The sequence below is a fragment of the Camelus dromedarius genome, chromosome 8 (genome assembly GCF_036321535.1).
Source record: "Camelus dromedarius isolate mCamDro1 chromosome 8, mCamDro1.pat, whole genome shotgun sequence".
Lineage (NCBI taxonomy): Eukaryota > Metazoa > Chordata > Mammalia > Artiodactyla > Camelidae > Camelus > Camelus dromedarius.
Window position 1 is genome coordinate 26291219 of NC_087443.1, and position 21442 is coordinate 26312660.

General features: G+C 52.8%; 1 protein-coding gene across 1 annotated transcript in view; it reads left to right on the top strand.

Moving 5' to 3' along the window:
• The first annotated feature begins 820 nt into the window (after positions 1-820).
• Positions 821-21442, top strand: part of ZCCHC24 (zinc finger CCHC-type containing 24) — a 58901-nt gene continuing 38279 nt past the window's right edge. The window contains exons 1-2 of the mRNA XM_010984106.3: positions 821-1240; positions 13081-13281. Of these exons, the coding sequence (XP_010982408.1) occupies positions 995-1240; positions 13081-13281 (447 nt within the window). The 5' untranslated portion in view covers positions 821-994. The remainder of the gene's footprint in view (positions 1241-13080; positions 13282-21442) is intronic.

The window sequence follows — 21442 nt, forward strand, 5'->3', positions numbered from 1 at the left end:
GAGTCCTTCCTGGGGCAGGAACCCAGGCCCCCCTTGGAGGAGCCGACCCGCAAAGCGTTTCTGCAGATGGAAGGAATTAAGTGGGAGGGGGAGGTCCTTCGGTGATAGCGAGAGGAGGGAGGGAGGGAGTTTTGTGTGTGTGTGTGCGTGCGCGCGCGCGCGCGTGTCTGGGTTTGGGAGGGGAAGGGGAGAGACAGAGACACATCAGACAGGCGAAAGTACACAAGACCAAAGACAGAGAGAGTCGGAGACATCCATAGAGAAAGACGACGAGAGTGACAGAGAGACGACGGACACAGGAGATACTACTCTGAGAGAAAGGAGGGATTATGAGGAAGAGAAATAGGGGGGAAAGGTGAAAATGAAATAATTGGAAAGCTTTTGGAAAGAACGAGAGACAGAAGAGAGCCTAGAGCAGAGTGAGACGGGATTGATCAGGCCAGGGCAACACTGAGCTCCCGCGGGCTCCGGGAGCTGGGTTGGCCGCGGGAGGGGGCCGGTGGGGCGGGGCCTGGGACGTGGAACCGCCCACGGGCGGGCCTGCAAAGTGCTACATATGTAGATGAACTCCCTTTCCCCGCTCACTCCGCCCCCACAACTCCATATTCAATAATACAGCCAATGGAGGGCGAGGAGGGCGCCAGAAGGAGCGGGGCCTCGAAGGACCCCACCCCCGGAGCGGCTGCCGAAAGGGTCAGCACTGAGGCAGATAGCGGATCGCTGGGCGTGGCGGACAGCACGGAGGGGGCGGGCCCAAAAGTTTCCTGCCCAACTTTCGCTGCCTCCTTCCTCCGCCCGCGCGCGCTGCGGCTGCAGTCGGGGGGAGGCGGCGGCGGCGGCTGCGGGCAGCGGGCAGTGCGCGGGGTGCAGGCGATCGCCGTCAGGGCTAGGGCGGCGGGCAGTGGGCGCAGGCTCCCCGGTGCCCGCCCCTCCGCTGGGAGTGGGGGCGCGAGCGGGTAGCCGGGGAGGGGTGGGCCGGCACCGCCGCCTCAAAATGAGCCTGCTGTCGGCCATCGACACGAGCGCCGCCTCGGTGTACCAGCCGGCCCAGCTGCTCAACTGGGTCTACCTGTCGCTGCAGGACACGCACCAGGCGAGCGCCTTCGATGCCTTCCGGCCCGAGCCGCCCGCCGGCGCCGCACCCCCAGAGCTGGCCTTCGGCAAGGGCCGCCCGGAGCAGCTGGGCTCGCCCCTGCACTCCAGCTATCTCAACAGCTTCTTCCAGCTGCAGCGCGGAGAGGTGGGTGCCCCAGCGCGCCCCCGCCCTCCGTCGACCGCGCCGGGCCTTTTCCTATCTGCCCGGCTCTTCCTGGCCTGGCCCTGGCCCGGCTCCGTATTACCCGGCCCTGCTTGGCTTGGCTTCGCTCAGTTCTGCCAAACTCGCCGCTCGAAGTCCCCGGGGCGCCGGGAGCGCGTCACCTCCTCGCTGAGCCCGGCCGGGAGTAGCTCAGGCGCGGGCGGGGCCCTCCTGCTCCGTCTCCCAGCCAGGGTCGCCCTGCTCCTAGGGGACTGGGGGGGCCCCGCTGGGTGGGTGGGTTCCGGATTCTCACCAGACAGCCAGGGCGCGGCCTGTGTGGTGAGCCCCTTCCAAGTGTCCTTCCCACGCCCAACCCCATCCCCCTCTTGGCCACCGCTGGCTGGGACGGAGACTGTGGATTCTGCTCTGAGTTCCTTTGGAGGGGCCTAAAATCTTTTCTCCTCCGACTTCGGTGGTTCCCGACCCGAAGGGCACCCCGGTGAGCAGTGACTCTCCCGGAGGGCCTTTCCTGCTGTTCTCACACAGGGACCCCCAGATACATCCTCCAGCCTCTGGCCCTCCCCCAGACACATAGGAAGTGGTTTCTGAGGGCTTGACCCCACAGACTGCGTTGTCCCCCGCCCTCCCAGCCTGGAAGGAAATGAAAGGGAAATCCTCTCGAGCTCTTGGGAGGGGGGTTAGATAGGGGGAGAGGTTCCAGCTGCCCAGTGCCTTCTCCAGAAACCTGGGCGGGCTGCTGTTGCAAAGTTTGCCTGTTGGGTGGATTCAGTTACAAATTTGGAGGGGCAGTGCATCTTTCCCCAGCTAGATAAATACACAGATTGCCAGGACCTCCCAGACCCTTTGAGAGGTCTTCAGAGCCTTCCTGGATACCACCCTCTCTCCCTACAGCTAGGCTCCTCCTGGGCCCACTCCTGCTTAGTCCTGCCTCATTTGGGAACTGCAGACACCCTTCTGTGGCCTTCACTCACTCTCCTTCTGGCAGCTCTCAGCAAAAGTGCAGGGGGAAGGGGCGGGGTGGAGGACAACCACAAGGGGTACTTCCATTCTAGACCTCGGCATACCAGTTAGTTTCAGGAGAGTCAGATTCCTTAACAGTTTGCTGGAGAAGGCCTGTGTATGCACCAGTGTGCTGGGGATGGAGTGGAGGGAAGACCGGGGGTTGCCCTTTCTGGCCCCGTACTGTATTCAGCTCGGCCGTTATTGACTAGGGGAGACCTGGACGCGTAAATCTTTGACCTGAGGCCTAGAACTGGGCCAGCACTAGGCCAGCAGAGAGAAGGGCTGGCTGACCTGTGTTGGGCCATTTGGGCAAAGCTAGGGGAGATGAGTCTGGAAAGTCCTCTCTCCCCGTGAGGAATTGTTCTTGGCTGGGAATCTTTCTTTCTTGTAAAAACATTTGCCACCTCTTCGGGGAACTGGCTTCTGTGACCAGTGGTTTTGGAGGACAGTTTGTGGGGTGTTTCTTCAGTGCCTGGGGCTTGTCAGTTGTTTGTTCTCTTACCGAACATTTGTTGAGTTCTGCGTGGCCCCCCTGGGGATTCAGTCAGAGGCTCGGGGTGGGGGGGCCTGGATTAGAAGATAGACAAGATGATACAGTGTGAATGGTGGGTGATTTCATGGGGGCCCGGTGGGAGCCCAAAGGCAGGAGGGTCACCATGACTCACAGGTCAGATGGGGGTCTCTAATCAGCCTCTACTAGTCCCCCTCTGCTCCCACCCTATCTTGGCCTTGTTCCCCCCACCATGTGGGTCTCTGCTAAGAGGGCCTGGGATTTTGGGGTCATCAAGTGTGCCCTGTGAGGGTAGGCTGCTGTGCCTCCTCTGGAAATTTCTGGCATCCAGGATCCCAGCTGAGTCTCAGTGAGACCTGCCTCCTGTCACTTCACTGCTTTTTACCTCAGTGTCCCCATGAAGAGGCATGTTCCTTTGCTGAAGCCGGTGTAGAAGGAGCTGATAAAGGTTATCTCGAGCAATGATGGAAAAAAGTCTCTCATGATTTGACTTTGGAGGAACCCTCATCTCTCTCTGGGCCTCAGTTTACCTATCTGTAAAACTGGTAAAATAGGCTGTAGTCCCTGCTATCCCCCAGGGTGATGTGTGTGGGATGTGAGAGGTGTACAGGCAGGAGAGGATGTGTCTACAGACAGGCTGGGTGAGGGGAGGTAGGAGGGGCTTCTCCTCTGCTCACGGGCCAGTGGCTTCTTGGGGGGGGGGGGCTGGAGGGCTGTACCTGCTGAATTTCGGAAGACTCTCTTGGCTTCAGGCTCATTCACTCTCACCACCCACCCCCACACCCTCTTTGCCTCCTAAACCCTCTTGAAGCCCCAGCTGTGCTCCTGGGGACAAGCCTTTCCTGCGTCCAGGGCTTAGCTGGTGACCTAATATGGCTCCAAAATAGCAACCAGCTGAGAAGGCAAGAAAAATTACCCCCACCTGAATGCCATCAAGGGGCTAGTTGGACAGGAAGCAAGTTGTGTGTGGGCCGGAGGGGACTCTACGAAGGGACCCAGGGGCCCAGGAACGTCGCCATTCTGTGTGAAGCCTGGCAGGACTGGTGGCAGTGCCTGCGGATGTGACTTGCATGCTGACCGCTGACCACGGCCTGTCTGCACCGGTCCCTGTGCCAAGAGCCCACCCCCTCCTGCACCACCCCCAGGCTGCTCCCACCACAATAGCAAAACACCATGAATGCAGCTGGGGTTTGGGCGGGGAAGGGGGGTGGGGGTTGAGGACATAGGGGCACAGAAGCCCATTGTGCCCCTGGAACCTCCGCTCTGGAAGCTGAAGATAAGCCAAGGGTTCTGAGTGGAACACTGGCCCAAGGAGCAGAGAGGGAGATGGCAGAGTTCATAGGCAAGTGCAGGAACAAGCACCAGGAGGTGACTTGGATGCCTGTGAGGGCTCCTCGGCTTCTTGGCTTGTGCTAAGGCTGCCAGACCAAAGCAGACACGGGTACTTTGTGCAGTTTTTTAAAAGGCCTCTGGGTCTAGAAACTGGACCCTGTGAACCCGTTTCAAGCCCTGATCTATGGCAACAACTTTATATCTTTTGGGAGAAACTTGTGAGGCCCTTGGGTGAGCCCTTCCTCTCTCTGTCCCGGTACTGAGGAAGCCCAGGTCTTAGAGGGGGTGAGGGTTGGGTGGCATGGGGATCTTCCCTGCCAGATTTTGTTTGCAATTTAAAATCACAACAGTGTAGGGGCCGTGGGACTCTACCTCCAGAAAAGCTGAGTTACCCCCACGTTGAGCATTAGCTTTCAGGCACCTCAGAGGGATGCCGAGAGCCCCTCCTGGGGAGTCCCTGTACCCCTTCAAAGGAGATGAAGCTGTCCCATTCTAGGTCAGATACTTAGGACTGCTCTTTTCTTTCCCTCTTCCTCCAGAGACAGGTGTGGCTTGAAGATGCAGCTCTACTGTCAAGTGATGTTTGGCGGGTTTGGGGGAAGGGCTTTGGGGTCAATACATTTGGCAAACAGAACGTACTGCGTCCTCCCTTGGAGACACATAACACCCACTAGCACAGTAAAGGCTCTGAGACGTCCTGTGGTTAAAAACTGGCTAACGTTTCTTCTACCCAATATTTTCCATACCTATCTGACCGGAGTACATTTTTGGCACAGAACACCTGCCACCATTCTTCTGAGCATCTCCAGGCTCAGGGAATGCTCTGTTGAAGCAGACTGCTTTCTTGTTGGATAGTTTCAACTCTTAGGAGGCTCTTCCTGGAGCTGTTAACCCAGGTGCCCTCCCTGGGTCCTAATGCTATCTCCTGAGGACCCCCTCCTTTTCGCCTCTCTCATCCACCCGTTGGAGATGTGAGAACAGCAGCAAAAGTTTCACAAGACTTATCAGACAGGGGTTCAGGCTTCTGCATACATGGGGCTGTTGGAACCCTTAGAGGGGTGACCATAGAGTCCTGCTTTAAAAGATCCCCAGGTAGTGGTTGGGGGTATCGTTCAGTGGTAAAGTGCACGCTTAGTATGCATGAGGTCTGTTTTTTTTTTTTAAAGAAAAAGTTAAAAAAAAAAAAAAAAAAAGGCCCCCAGGTATTGACCGTCTTCTGAAGTTTTTAAGGGAGGAAGGGCCATTCCAGCCCAGCTGGGAGCTTGGGAGGACGCCCGGCTCTCTCTGGCCAGACCTGGGAAGCTGAGCTCTGACTCAGGCAAGGGGGCCTGTTGTTGGAGTGCCTGTTGGCTGGGGTGGCCTGACCCTCCCTCCAGCAAATTAAGTTGACTGGGTGGGCCTAGCCTCAGAGGGGAGACCACACCTCATGGACCTTCTGAGTCAGGTGGGAGGGAGGAAAGCAGGCAGCCTCAGTAATAAGGAATTAGCAGCGACATAGAGCCAGGCGCTGTCAGCACCAAGCGAAGGGCCCTGGGAGCAGACTGCCTTTGAGTAGCATCCCTTACTCTTGGTGGTGCTTTATTCTTGGCATCTTTTTCTTCATGGCTTCCATTTTACAGAAGAGTAAACAGAGACCTGGCAAGTCACCCAGAGAGTCAGTGGCAGAGCTCAATCTAGAAACTCTTCTCCGTCCCAACCACAGTTGTCTGTGGCTCGTCCTGCTGGTCCGGTTGGCTTTACCTGGATCATGCTCTGCGCCCCAGTGGAGGAGCAATGATCAAGATATTCTGTTAAGCCTCAGGACCTCTGATGTTACCCAAACTTCTGAGGAGTGGTAGGCATTGGTCATGGGTCCCAGGCTTCCTGTCATGTCCCTACTCCAGCCACTCCCCAGAAACCCAGCATGGAGCTCCATGCGACGTGAGTCCAAGGGTGTCCCGGCCTGGGAGAGGCAGAGGAGATGGACAGTGAGCGCTTCCATAGTGTACACTGTGTGCAGCATCCCCATTGTCCATGAGGAAATGGGGAAACAAGGCTCTTCCAGAGGAGGAAGATGGAGTCAGGAAATCAGTGGCAGGACCAGGGCTCCAGCCTGTGTCTCCAGATGCTTGATCTGTCCTCTGTGTGTGTGTGTGTGTGTGTTTCTGTGTGTGTATGGTGGTGTTATATAATCTTTCTCTGTCCTCCTCTGATCATACCGGTCCATTTGAGAATTCTGAAAACACCAAGCAGTGCCATTCCTTTAAACTTTTGCACTTGCTGTTGCTTCTCCTGCTGTTGACTGCCCCTACATAACCAACAGATTCTAACTTCTTTATGGCACAGGAAGATGTCTCTTCCTTGAAGGCGTTACCTGGCTGCTGTGGGGAGCACACCTCCCTTCAGCTGTGTCCCATGACGGATGAGTGGTACATGCTTCTGGTAAAGCATGTCTTAACAATTGTTATTGCTGTGAAATATGTACCATATGTGTTTGTCTCATTAGCTACGTTATCAACACTCTGAGAACAGGGATCTTGTCTTTTTCCGCTTCATTATCCCAGCGTCTGTTGCTTGGTCAGTGCCTGGGACAGACTAGGTGCTCAGTGAACGTTTGCTAAGTCGATGGGTAAATGGATGACTTGAACTCTCTCCTCTTCCTTCCCCAGACTTGCGACTCTGTGAACCCTTTCCTCAGTCCCTAAGCCTTCTGTTTTCTCTCTCAGAATAAGCGTTTATGGATTGCTTGATAAATTTTAAAGAGCTGACTTGGGAGTAGTGAAACCATGTCCCCAGAGGTGTCGCAGCAGAAGCTTAGGTGTGCTAACGGTTCCTGGCCTTCTTTGGTTATGGACCTCTTTGAGAATCTAAAGTCAGCCAGAGTTCTCTCCGCGGCACAGTGCACAGAGCCCACGCATCCGTGCACATGCAGCACTCGTGTTTGCACGTGATTCCAAGGGGATCGTGGCACCCTCATGTCGACAGTGGATCCCACATCAAGGCCCCCTGCTATAGAGGCTGCAAGCCTCAGTGGTTTTTACCCCTAGACTGGCTAAGCAGTAGGGTCCCTCTAGTCCTCAAGTTCTCTGATTCACACTTTCTGCTTTCGTGCAATGGACATGTTCTAGAAGTGAGAGGCAGTCTGGCCCCCAGTGCTCATGTTCTAGCTGGGCAGCAGGCATCTGGCTGTGAAACGTGTGCACCTACCAGGTGAGAGGTGGCCTGGGCGGAGCAGGAGGGACGAGTGGGAGGGGGAGTCTCCCCTGGGTCCGCTCTTTGTCCTGCTGCCTCGGCACTCGTCCCTCCCCCGGCCCTTTCCCCAAATTTCTGTCTCTGGACTCCCTGTACCAAGAAGAACACTGAGTGCTTATTTAAATTCGAATCTGTCATCAAGCTCTGGCTGGGTCCCGGGAACTATGTGTACGGTGCCCTGGGGTGAGTCGGCCTCCAGGAGGCAATGGTGCCCTTGGGGGTCCTGAGTGGAGGGTTGCCACCTCTGTCACGGTTCACCCTGTGACCTTCTTGGCCCACAGGTCAGCTTTGGACCTTGCGAACAGGAGCAGAGCTGGGCGGGGTCTGAGCGTGGCTGGAGAAACCCTCAGTCCAGGCAGGTGTGGCTTCACTTTCCCATTGGCCAGCTCCAGCCTTGACAACCCGCTGTCTCATCTGTCCCTGATCCCAGCCCACATCCACCCCCGCTTGTGGTATAGGATGTGTGTGGTTCGACCCCCGGGGCTCCAGCCGATAGACCCTAGGGGTAGACGAAGTGCAGAGCTCCTTGGAGAAGGGGTGGAGTCATTTGTGAGATGTGTGGTTTCTTGTCTCAGAGAGAGAGGAGTGTGGGTGCGAATATGTGTGCATATGTGCGCGTGCGCCTGTCTGTGCGTGTGCGTGGAGTGTGTACAGGGGTGGCTTTTAGGCATCAGAAGGTTCAGCGGGTGAAAGAACCCCCGCAGAGACGGGGACTGGGGCTGACAGCGTTCCTCCTCCAGGGCCATCTCGGGCCAGGGGGCAGCAGGACCCACATTTGCTTCAGCCAGACCCCCTCAGATGCTACCTGCTGCCGTGGCCTCCCCTGTGGTGCTGCTCCCACCCCTCCTGCTGTCCCTCCTATCTTCTTGCACCTCTCTCTTCTCCCCCTAGGCTGCCCTCGGAAGCTTCTGCCCACCTGCCCTAACTCCTGCCTGTACCCTCCCACTGTGCCCTCTTTCTGTCCTGGGAGGAGGCCAAGGGGGAGCACAGCTTGTCAGGCTAAGTCAGCCCTGGAAATCTCTACTTACGCACCCCAAATCCCTCAGCAGAACCACCCACCTCAGGGCCCAACCCCTCACACAGCCCAGAGAAGCTGGTGCCTCTTCTTGCCAGGGCCAAGGGGATATCACAGGGCCCCTGTGCCAAGGAGAGTGGTCCACAACTGGTGTTTTCCTCTGGTTCCCCTTCCCGTAGGTGAAGCCAAGCCTTTGAGGCCATGTAGGGGCTAAAATATAACAGACCAACCAATCTAGGTATGAATATCCTCTCAGCTACATGCTCACTGTGTTACCTTGGGCAAGTTACTTTGCCTCTCTGAGCCTCAGTTTCCAGTTCTCTAAAATAGGGCCAAAAATGACCATCCAATCAGTGTTCTTGCCAGGTGTAAAAGACTAAGAGAGGGAAAGGATCCAGTCAAGTATCTGACACAAGTAGAATCAAAGTAAACTTTAGAGTCTTCCCACCTAACTTTCCCTAACAGCCAAGCCAGAAGCTTGGAGGAGTTCCAGCAATGGGCAGGAATCTGATGCTTTGTTCCCTACATATGGCACGAGGCTCCCATGCTTCCTGCTAGCTGCTGGGCTCACTGACCCAGGGAGGAAGGAGAGGGGGTCTCTTCCCCCAGGCTGGTGATTTGGGCCTAGTTGGCCCAGAGGCTTCCACTCACCACACAAGTGGGGCTGCCCTCAACCAGTGCCCAGAGCAGCCAAACCTTGGGTGAGGGCGCCCTTCAGCTTTAGCCCAAGGGAACTCAGAGACCCCAACCTGAATCCTTCAAGGTGTTGGGGCATCCATACCTTTGTCAAGTGCTGCTCCTTTCCTGCCTGTGGTCACCTGTCTGCAGCACAGTCTTGGGCGTAGGGAGCAGCAGAAACAGTCTGCGCTCTAGGGCAACAGAGGGTTGCAGAATCTTTGCCTTCGGGAATGTCCAGCCTTGCCGACAGATGAGGAGGTATCACTGGGTAAAGAGATTAGAGACAGACTTCAGAGCCGCCTCAGGCAAGGGTAGAGGTGTCACAGGGTGGTCCCCACACTAGCCTACGGCACTGAGGGACAGAGCTACAGCCGGGAGGTCCGGGAGGCCCCTGGAGGAGACTGGGGCCTCTGTGGCCTGTGGGGCCTTAGACGCGTCTGAACATATATTCTCCACATCAGCGCTTGGAGCCCAGGCCAGAGCAAGAGGAAGGATGGGTTCATGGCCACACCAGTAGCGTAAGAGCCAGGTCACAAGCCAGGTCCTGGAGGGGTTTGGACCCAGAATGCACATCCTGGGGTGGGGGTGGACAGCAAGTGCCGAACTGGAGGGAGAAAAGCACGTTGCCCGTGGGACGCTGAGGGGAGCAGCCCAGCTGTTGCAGAGTTAGGGGCTGGCTGGTAAAGGGAAGCCCCGCCCAACCTTGCCCTCCAGCTGCAGGCGCAGCACTTGGGATGCATGGTGCCCGTGTTGATTAAGTGCCTTCTGCATACCAGGCTCGGGAAGTGTCTTTCGGTACCTAGGTTTCTGGACCTTAAAAAATGCAGGACCGCAGGTATCATCAAGTTCGCCCTCCTTCCCTGTTCCCTGTTCCATTTTACACACGGGCAACCCAAGAGGCCCGGCCCGGCTCCACAGGAAGCGGGACGGAGCTCCGTGTGTCTTGGTCTCTGCTCGTCCAGTACTCCCAGGCTGTGGAAATGGCCCAGAGCTCAGCTCGCCTTTCACCTCCAAGGCCCGAGCTCCTCGGGGCTTCTGAGAGGAAACAGCTTGCTGCCCCACCCACCCTTCCAGCCCCCGGCAAGCAGGGCTCCTGGCCCTAGGCGTGGCTGTGTGCCCAGGTCTGTGCCCCTGGGCCCCACTGGACCTCAGTTTCTCCATTGTAACTTGAGAGTGAGGTTGGTTCATCTGACTGCTCTGTCCTTTCATGGTGTCGTCTTGAATTGGGGCTGGAGGCGGGGAGCTGGCATGGCCATGAGGAACAGGCCAGAGCACCCTGGATGGGGAAAGGAGAGGTGGTGAGCGGGGAGCTCTGGCCTCGCTTCTCTGACCTGCAGCTGCCTGTGTGACCCTCCTGAGGGGCAAAGCTGTGACCCTCCTGAGGCGGTGGGGGATGTCAAGCCACCAGGGAGACAACAGCCTGCTCAGAGGCTTCTGGCTGCCCAGAGATGCCCACGGGGCCGCCCGTGGGCAGGGATGTGTGGCCACAAGACGGGGGAGAGGTTTTTCAGGGTGTAATTAATGCACTTTCTGGCACCCACCAAACTTCCCCTTCCTCTTGACAGTTTGCTGCCAAAACAGCCCTGATTCCTGTGGACTTGCTTAAATCTTACCCAGAGGTAGGGGGAGGGGGGCAGAAAAGAGAGAGAGAAAAGAAAAGAAAAAAGAAAGAAAAGAAAAAAATAAGAGGGTTGTTATTTGTGAAATTGCATTTCCCAGCCATGAGGGTGAGTCACACCATTTGGAGCTTCAAGTTTCTTGTTTGGATGAACTTTTCTCTGGGAGGCTGGGGCGATTCTGCCCTCCCTCAGACCAGTTTGAGTGGAGAGAGGCGTAGAGTCAAGCTAGGGAGAGACCTTGATGGTTGAAAAGTCCAGGTGCTCCCAAGGTCAGGTAGAGCTGGGCGGGTTGTACCTGAGCTGCCCCAGGGGAGCTTTAAAAGGCAGATTTGGGCTTGGGGAAAGGGGGAGTGGGGAGTTAGTGTTTAATGAGGACAGAGTTTCCAGTTTGGAATGATGAAAAATTTCTGGAGACAGATGGTGGTGATGACTGTACAATAAATAATATGAATATACTTAATACCACTGAACTGCACACTTAAAAATTGTTAAAAAGACTAGGTTTTATGTAATGTGTATTTTACCATGATAAAACAATGCAGATTTTGGGTCCTCAAGTCCCAGGTGGCTGCTTTGATAGGTCTAAGGTGGGGCCCAGAAAGCTTATTTGTTAAAAGTTTCCCAGTCATTCAGTACAAGTTTGGACACAGTCATTTAATCTGTGAAATGGGGACAATGACTATGGTAAGCATCAGCTATCTTCCAGTGCTTGGGACGCAGTAAGTACTCAATGTATGTTACTGTCATCTTCTAATCCCATTTCCTTTGGGACCCTCCCTCCACCTCTTAAGGTTGTCCAGCCTTGGCTCACATACCTCCAGGGATGGGGGACCTTCTGCCTCTCAGGATGGTCCACTCCACCTGGAGCCATCTGAGAGCTGGAGAGTCACCCTCAGATTGGATGCACGTTTGTGTGGGATCTTCCCTGGGCCCTGGGGCTCACGGCAGCCCTGGGCAGTGGTAGAGCAGAGATGGTCATTAGGAGCTTTTGAGTTCCATGCCCAGTCACTCTAGGCCAGCTCTGCGTTGGGCTTGGGCTGCCCTGGATGTGGTGTCTCTGTCTCTCCTTCCAGACTCCAGACTGTGGTCCAAACCTACATGAGAGGGACCAGAGGCCCAGAGGGGTAAAAGGCTGGCCCAGAGTGACATAGCAGGGTGTCCAGGGAGCCAAGAAGAGTGAGGGCTATGTGCTCTAGGGAGGAGTGCCAGACCCCCAGAGTTGGGAGGCTGAGGCAGATATGTGAGGGATGGGATCTGTCCTGTTTGAAGGAGGAGTGTCTGATCCCCTGGGGCCAGCTCTCAGCTCACCTCCGCTCTTCCCACACTGAGGGGATGCAGAAAGGACTGTCCCTGCCTTGGACCACTGTTTCCCCAAAGTTGTAAGGGAGCCTGAGGCATCTTCCTCTCAGGGGCCCTCCTCCATGTGATCTGGGGAACCCCCATGAGGAAGGCTGCGTCTCTCCATGAGACCCAAGGCTCCCCAAGGTCTGTAGTTCCTTGGGCACCTGAGCTGGGGACAGGGATGCCCAAGCCCCATGCCCAGATTTGTCATTGGTCTCCAGGGAAGCTGCGTCTTTGCAGCCTTGTCCTGGCCCCAGGAGAGGGGGCCTATGGCCATTCCCTGCCAGCCTCACCACAGGCCCCACCTTTGCTAAATTCCAGTGTGCCTGGCCGCCCAGAGCCCGTGACTCCTATAAATAGAGGCTGTATGCAGCAGGAGGGGGCCTGGGCCGCGTCTGCTTTGAAGCCAGGCGAGACATCTGGTTCCTGTCAACTGGAGGTGGGAGAGGTGAGAGAGGTGGGCCGCTTCCTCCCCGGGCTTCCCGAGAGCTGGCCTGGGCCCGGCTGTGGGCTCCTGGAACACGGTCCGCACAGCCCTCGGGCCGCAGAGGCCAGGCAAAGTCCTGGACTGCAGTCTTCTCTTCTGTATGGTGGAGACAGTGCTGCGAGCCGCTGTCTAAAGTCACTCCACCAGTACGTGGCAGAGCCCTGGGTCTAACAGCAAGACGTGCTGCTTTCTGCTGCGCTTCTCACCCCCTGGCGATGTGTGAAGAACTAGTGATCATCGTCACTGTCATCACCATCCTCACCGTCGTCATCGTCCCCGGGTACTGAGCGGCTCCTACGTGCCAGGCAGGAAATAAAGTGCTTTACATGCGAGGCTTCGTGTTAGCCTCATAGAAACCCTTGGAGGTAGCTTTCATTATTCCTGTTTGCCAGATGGGGTCAATGGCTTGTCTGTGGACACACAACTAGAGTTAGGATTTGACTGCAGGCTCCAGGAAGCCAGAGCCCGCAGATGGCTGAAGGATCAGTATGATTGTGTGTGTGTGTGTGTGTGCGCGCGCGCGTGTGGCCTATGGAACTTCCCGAGAGGCCACAGTAGCACAAGTGGCCAGGCCTCGGGAGCCCTCACAGCCTCTGTCCCCCGCAGGCCCTGAGCAGCAGCGTGTACAAGAGCGCCTCGCCCTACGGCTCCCTCAACAACATCGCCGACGGCCTCAGCTCCCTCACCGAGCACTTCTCAGACCTGACCCTCACCTCCGAGACCCGCAAGCCCAGCAAGCGGCCCCCGCCCAACTACCTGTGCCACCTGTGCTTCAACAAAGGACACTACATCAAGGACTGCCCCCAGGTAAGGCAGCCTGGCCCCGACTCACCTGGGCACTGCCCTCCATGGGTGGAGCAGGTGGAGCAGCCACCTAGGGTCCATTCCATGAGCGCCTGGCCCCGTGGCCGCTGGTCTCCACCTCTTTGTCCCCTCTGGTTTTTCGGAGGCGAGGCTGGCCGGTGTGGATGGGACAGGGCTCACTTGGGACTGCACTGGGCCCCCCAGCAGTCTGGATGGGGGACCCCAGAATGAGGCTCTGGGCCTTTGAGTCCCCAGTAGTCTTCCTGCCAAGGTGGGTCCTGTTACAGTGGGGCAGGAGGGGATCGGCAGCCTCCTCACAGCTCTCCTGAGAGCCCATCACCTCCCACTCACCGGGAAGGAATGCAGGCTCTGGGCCAGGAATCCAGATGTGCTGCACCCCCTCCCCCAGACCCCGCTTGGCCTCCTCTGCAGCAGTGCTTCCTCCTCCTCCTGCTGCGTGAGGGAGAGGGGATGGCCCTGCCCCTGACCTGTGCCCTCACGATAGGTCTGAGAGAAAGCCTCAGGCACCACAGGGCTGGGCATCACTCCCTTGGGGTGTGAGAGGGACCAGGAGAAGGTCGGGAGTGGTCCCCATCTCTCACCCAGTGCTTCACCGTGACAAGGCGGGGCTCCCGGGGCAAACTCCACTCACCAGAGGATACCTAACTCTCTGACAGACGTGACTTTGGAATCCTGGGGAGAGATGTTAACAGTTGTTTTAAATACGGGATGAGATTATCAATGATTTTTTTTCCTTTTTTTTCCCCATACTTTCCACTGTTTTTATAAGGTGGTACCACTTTCTTTTTAATCCATGTAATGGAAATGGAATCCTGGAAACTCAGAAAATCCACGTGGCCTTGCTCTCCAGATGTTGGCAGCCGAGGGCGTGGCTGGGCAGGGCTGGGTCCCTCCAGGACCAGCGGGAGGCCGAGGTGCACTTGTCAATCACCGCTCTTCTCAGAAATGACCATGCCGTGCTTAAGGTCCTTGCTACTTCATGTGTGGCCGGGCGCAGCCGCACTGGTGTCGCCCCGGAGCTTGTTAGAAATGCAGAATGTCAGGCCCAGCCCAGAGCTGCGTTCTAGTCAGAGCCTGGTGATTCAGCCAGTGATCTCAGCCTCCCTACTCCTGGCCAAGAGAGTCCCACCCCAGACCCTGCAGAGTGGGAGCTGACCCAATGACGATGGCCCGCCCCTGGGCCCTGTCTAGCCTCAAAATATGCATTAAGCAAAGGGCCCTTGGCATGAGGAGATGCTGGCAGAGGGTGAAGCCTCTACACCCCAGGGGTTCTTGGGTTGGGATGAGGGGCCAAAGGGCAGCTAAGGATCTGGTTGATCTTCAAGGATGTGCCCATGGCAGCCCCTGTGCCTTCCCTACTGAGCCCTCAGCACTGGGGCTGCTGGCTCTCAGTCACTCACAGCAACACCTCAAAACCTTCTGTACATTGTCTCCTGCCTATGGCCTGGGAAGAGGGCAGAGCAGGACCCTGCCCCATTCAAGGAGGAGACAGGTGCTGTGCTGAGCACTCTTCAAGCATTTCACTCAGCGTTCACATCTGCCCGGTGTGCCAAGAGCTTTCATTAGCCTCATATTATGGGACACCTTGTGTGAGTGAAGGTCTCACACAGAACCATCAAGCCAGTCAGTAGAGGAGTGAGGATTTTAACTTGGCGGGCAGGTGGCAGTTGGACACCAGTAGGGGCTCTTGGGGCTCTGAAGAGGTGTGCTTGTGCTGAGCTGGCAACCTGGGAAAGCTTCCAGGAGGAGGGGGGCTTGAGTGGGGTGGGCAGGTTGATGGGACAAGGGAGACCAGCATCCAAAGGCAACAGATGATGAATCAGAGGCAGAGGGATGGCGAAGGTGTGTGTGTGTGTGTGTGTGTGTGTGTGTGTGTGTGTGCATGTGATGCCCTCTCCCAGATGGGGCCAGCGCTCTTCCGACTGTGGGCACAGAGGGCATTAACCTTGACCCTTCCTTGATGTGGGTCACACAGCATCCTCGCTTATCTTGTGCAGGGCTTTTAACTCTGGCAGAAGTAGGAGTAATAGCCCCATTTTCCAGTTGGAGAAACAGAGTCTTGGAGAGGTCACGTGCTGAGAAGAGGGCAGAACATGTATGAGAACCCTGGTCTCTTGGGATCTCGGTGCTCTTTGCTTCCTTGAGTATCCGTGCTGCTCCAGGCTGAGACTCCCATGGTCTGTGGAGCCTCAGTTTCTCCCCTGAGCTGTTGGAAGCCTTCTTCCAGCCCCATCTCAAAAGTGATTTTATCCGAGGTTCTCCTTCCCCCCCTTCACAAGGTTCACTGTCTAGTGAGAACGCTAACGCAGAGGATGGCTGTGAGGACTCAAAGAAATAATACAGGAGAAGTGCTTAGCACCATGCCTGGCACACAGTAAGCGCTCAGTAACTGTTGGCTATAATTATTTTTGTCTCCCTTTCATCACAATGCAGAGTGCACCTACCCAGCAAGATGCTATGTATTTTGGCAGGCCGGAATATAATTGGATGCTCCCCATCCTTCACCTGACCACAAGCCCCAGGAGCAGGTGCTGGGCTAAATTCATCTCTGCACCCTTATGCCACCCAGATACCCCACAGTGTAGCAGGTGCTCAGTATAAGTCTTCCTGAAGGAAGGAACGAGTGGAAACCTTTGTTTCAAATGAACGATTGTGTAAGAACTTGGCATATATCACATTTAAAAGCGGAATCCTTGTTTTTGGTAACGGCTTCAATGAGATATAATTCACATACTATATAATTCAACCATTTACAATATACAAGTCAATGATTTTTAGTATTTTCACAGAGCTGTGCAACCATCTCCATGATCAAAGAACATTTTTGTCACTTGAAAAGAAACCTCAGACTCTTCAGCTACCGTCCTCTGATTCCCCCACCCCCTAACAACCAGTAATTGACTTTCTGTCTCTATGGATTTGCCTATCCTGGGCATTTCATATAAACGGACTCATGTAATACGTGGTCTTTTGTGACGGAGTCTTTCACTCGGTGCGCTGTTTTCAAAGTTCATCCATGTAGTAGCCTTTATCAGTTTCACGATTTGGGAAGTGTCCCCATCCTGTTTTATTTCCTGGAAGAATTAATGTTAATTCTTTAAATGGTTGGTAGAATTCAGCTGTGAAGCCACCTGAACTTGGGCTTTCTTTTGTCAGGAGATTTTTTTAAAAAAAAATTCTAATTCAGCCTCTTTATTTGCTTTGGGTCTGTTTGGATTTTCTGTTTCTTCTTGAGTCAGTTTCTGTAGTTGGTGTATTTCTAGAATTTGTGCCTTTCATCTAGGTTACCTAATTTATTGGCATCCAGTTGTTCATAATATCCTCTTATAATTCTTCTTATGTTCGGAAAGTCGGTAATAATGTCCCCTTCTTTCATTTCTGATTCTTGTCATTTGCGTTTTCTCTTTTTTTCTTGGTCATTCTAGCGAAAAGTTTGTCCATTTTGTTGAACTTTTCTAAGAACCAGCCTTTGGTTTAGTCGGTATCCTCTATTGTTTTTCTATTCTCTATTTCATTACTTTCTACTTTAATCATTTTTAAAATTATGGTAGAATACACATAATATTAAATTTACTATCTTACCGATTTTGAAGTGTGCATAGTTCAGTGGCGTTAAGTACATTTACGCTGTTGTGCAACCACCACCACCATCCATCCTCGGAACTCTTTTCATCTTGCAAAACTGAAACTCTGTACCCATTAAGCAATAATTCCCTCTCCTTCCCTCCCCCAGCCCCTGGCAAGCATCGTTTTACTTTGTCTCTAAGGATTTCACTACTCTTGGTACCTCATAAATGGAATCATACAGTATTTGTCCTTTTGTGACTGGCTTATTACACTTAGCATAATGTCTTCAAGGTTCACTTATGTTGTAGCTCTTTCCTTTTTTAAGGCTGACTAATATTCCAGCATGTGTGCATGCGTGTGTGTGTGTGTGTGTGTGTACTACATTTTGTTTATCCATTTATTCATCCACGGACTACTGGATTTTTACCATCTTTTGGCTTTTGTTAATAATGCTGCTGTGAACATGGGTGTACAAATAGCTCTTTGAGTCCTTGCTTTTAATTCTTCATTATAATCTTTATTATTTCCTTTCTTCAGCTTGCTGTATGTTTAGTTTGCTCTTTTTCTAGTTTCTTGAGGTGGAAGTTTAGGATACTGACTGTACATCTTTCTTTTTTATTAATGTAGATGTTTACAGCCATCAATTTCCCCCTGAACTGCATTCCGTACGTTTTGGTGTGTTATATCTCCATTTTTGTTTATCACAGGGTATTTTCTGATTTCCCTCGTGATTTCTTCTTGGACCCACCGGTCACTCAGGAGTGTGTTGTTTAATATCCACATATTTATGAGTTTCCCAAATATCTTCTTTAATGATTTCTAACTTTATTTCACTGTGGTTCAGAAAAATACTTTGTATTATTTCAGTGCTTCTAAATCTGTTGTGGTTTGTTTCCTCGCCTAGCATTTGGGCTATCCTGGAGAATGGTCCGTGTGCACTTGAGAAGAATGTATTCTGCTGCTGTTGGGTGGAGTATAGATTTATAATGTTATTTATGTCTTCTGTCTCCTTGTTGGTGTCCTGCCCAGCTCTATCCATTATTGTAAACAGGAGTATTGACATCTCTGTTACTGTTGAACTGGTGCTTTTTTTCATTTCTGTCAGTTTTTGCTGCGTGTATTTTGGTGTTCTGATATTAGGTACATCTATGTTTGTAATTGTATTTTCCTTTTATAATGTATAATCCTTTATAATTGGATTAATCCTTTTATCATTGTAAAAGTCCCTCTTTATCTCTAGTGACATTTTTTGGTTTAAAGTCTGTTTTGTCTGGTGTTAGTGTAGCCTGCTTTCTTATGGTTGCTGTTTACATGGTAGATCTTTTCCCGTCCTTCTGCTTTCTACTTTCCATCCTCCTATTTTTAATCTGTTCATAATCTTTGGATCTAAAGTATGTCTCCTGTAGACAGCATTATAGTTAGATGTTGGTTTACTGTTTAGCCAATCTGGCAATACCTGCTTGTTGTTTGGATTGCCTAATCCGTTTACATTTTTAGTAATGCTATTGTTAATGTCTTTTGATAAGTGCTATTATTGATGTAGTTGGAGTTAGGTCTGCCACTTTACTTTTTCTAAATTGCTCACGTCTTTTTTGCTCCCCTATTCCTCCTTCACTGTTTCCTTTTGCATTAAGTGATAGTTTTCTAATATAACATTTTAATTTCTTTAATTATTTTTTTCACTAGTCTTTTAAACTATTTCCTTAGTGGTTGCTCTAGGGCTTACCTTACCCATCCTAACTCATCAGAATCTGCTTCAGATTTATACTAACAACTCCAATGAGACCTAGGACTGTTACTCCTTTAGAGCTCTCTTTTCCTTGTTCTTGTGGCATTACTGTTGTGCATATTACGTTTATGTATGTTACAAATTCAATAATACTTGTTACAGTTATGACTTTACTTAGTTTTGTATGTTTTAGAGAAGCTGGAAGAAGAAATGAGAGCAATTGTATATTCATAGCTTTTGTCATATTAGCCTGCTTATTTTGCATTTCCAATTTCTGTCATTTGTTCCTGTGGATTCAAGTGACCACCTGGAGTCATTTCCTTAGCCCAAGACAGATTTGCTCCCACCTCTTTTGTGCTATTATTGGCCAATGTACTACAGTTCTATATATTATAGGACAAATAATACAATTATATACATATTATTTAATAAATTGCTTTTTAAACCAACTAAGAAAAGAAAAAAGAAGCATACACTTATACTGTGTTTCACAATTACATAATCACCTTATCGGTGCTCCTTGCTTTTTCATGTGTATTTGCATTGTTCTCTGGTCACCTGTGCATCTTGGTTTGCTTTTGCAAACCAATGCAGCGGGACTGTGAAGCCCTGACGAGCAGCGTCCTGCTCCGAGCCAGCCACATGCCAGTCACTGCATGGGCATGTGTACTTGCAGTGGGGCCGTGGCTCAGTGCCACATCTGTGCCCAGGACACACAGTCTGTGGGACAAGTCGGGCCCAGCACTCACTACAATCTCCCAGTGAGTCCTTCCTGAGCTCCTACTATGTGTCTGGCCTGTGCTAGATAAAGCTCTACCTTTGTCCTCAGTGGGAAACACTATTTGCCCTTCAGGGTGACCAGGGCTGCAGTTGAGGTTTGCAGTGAGGGATCATCTCTGCCTGGGGCTTCATGGGAGGCCTCAGAGAGGAGGAGTCTGGGCCTGGGGCAGGGAAGACTTCCAAGCAAGGGTGTAAATAGTGGGAGTTTGCTTTCCGGGAACCACGAGCCCTTGGCAACAGTTGGCACCCTGGGTGCCTGAGGGGAGGAGCGGGAGGTGTGGCTGCAGCAGGTGGTGGAGGACCTGTGTGCCAGGCTGTAAAAACTTGGACTTCATGTGGAGGGTAAGGAGAAGCCATCCAAGAGTTTTAGGTGACATGCTCAGATTGACATTTTGAAAGATCATGCTGGTGGCAGTTTGGAGGCCAGGCTGGAGGAGGCAAGACTACAGACGAAACCAGTCCAGGAACGTGGATAGATGATACAAGGCAAGAGCGAGCAGAGGTTGGAGGTGAGGGGACAAATTCCGGACACAATGAGAAAGTAGCATCTCTGGGGCATGGTGACCAGGCGGGTGACAGGGAGAAGGATAAGGTGTCAAGGAGGGCTACCAGATCTCTGAAGTGGCCACTTGGACACATTGGGTGCCACTACCTAGGGTACAAATATACCTGCTTGAGGAGATAAGCTCTTTTTCATTTATTTAGCCAGCAAATATTTATTGAATGCCTACTATGTGCCAAGCACGTAGTAGGCATTTGAGGATGCCACAGTGAACAAACCTGCTCTCTTGGAGCCTGTGTTCTAGTTGGTGAAGTCAGACAGTAAGCACAAATCAGTAAGAAAATGAGAAGCTATCAGACGGCAAGAAGTGTTCTGCAGAAGTAAGTGCTTTGACCAAGAATGCTGGGCCGACTTTGCCAGGAGAAACAGCAGGCGCAGAGCCGAGGGTCCACAGTTCTTTGAGGGGCACCCCCAAAATGTTGTCATTTTCATTTATTTTAAAACCAGAAGAAAAAAATGAATATAATAATAATGAGTATATGATAATGAATCCAGCCTGGGTAATATTTAACTTTTACCAATACGGTCATAAAATAGAATTTTTAATCACTTTGTATGGTGGAAGGGGCCCACAAGTGTCTTAATGTGGCCCTGAGCAGTGTCTGGGGCTGCTTTAGGCTGAGTGGCCACATTGGGCCTCTCTGATGGATGATAGGATGTGAAAACCCCAAATATTACCTTTCCACTAAAGTTCAGACAGGGTTGAGGGTCCCTATGCCAACAGAAAGGACCCTGATGTTAGTGAAGGGAGATTTTGTTGAGGTCAAATGAAACAGCTTCAAATTTATAATCCAAAGACCAGAGTTCAAGTTCCAGCTCTACTATTTACCAACTGTGCAACTTTGGACAAGTCACTTAACCTCTCTGGGCCACCTTTTCTCATCTCCAGAACATATCTGCTATTTGAGGTCAGTGCAGGGCTCCCTGCCTCGATGGCCCACTCAGCATCTGAGACTGGGGTGTGGATAGTGGCAGTACACCAAGGACCCAGGGCCCTTTGCCTAAGCCTTCTGTCACCCTTCACGGGGGTCAGGCCCAGCCACGCCCAGCTGGCAGCCACCCATCAGGCACTGAGCTGGGAGCAGAAATTCTCTAAGCGATCAGCCTCCACCACTCCCAAGATGTTCTTGGGGGGCTGGTTTCTCCTTTGAGGGAGGTATAAAGGATGTCGTCACTGGTGCCGCCCGTGTCCAGCTAAGGACCAGGCCCCCTGAGGGGTCTGGGGAGGGCCTGAGCCCAGGGGAGCTGCTATTCCTGAGTCAGCGTGCCCAGGGCCGTTAATGAAATCCAGATGTCAGACAGAAAACAATCATCGCCCCCACCCATCTGGCAGCTCGGGTTTCTTGGAGATTGCAAAAGAAGAAGAAAAATACAGCAGGGAGAGAATCAAATCCTAGAACAGCTGAAACCTTAGAGGGATGTGAATAGTTTCGGGGTCTTGCCAGGGGAGGGGCGGGAGACAAGGGGAAAGTGGAAGCTAGCCCTGGTCCTCTTCTCCCCGACCT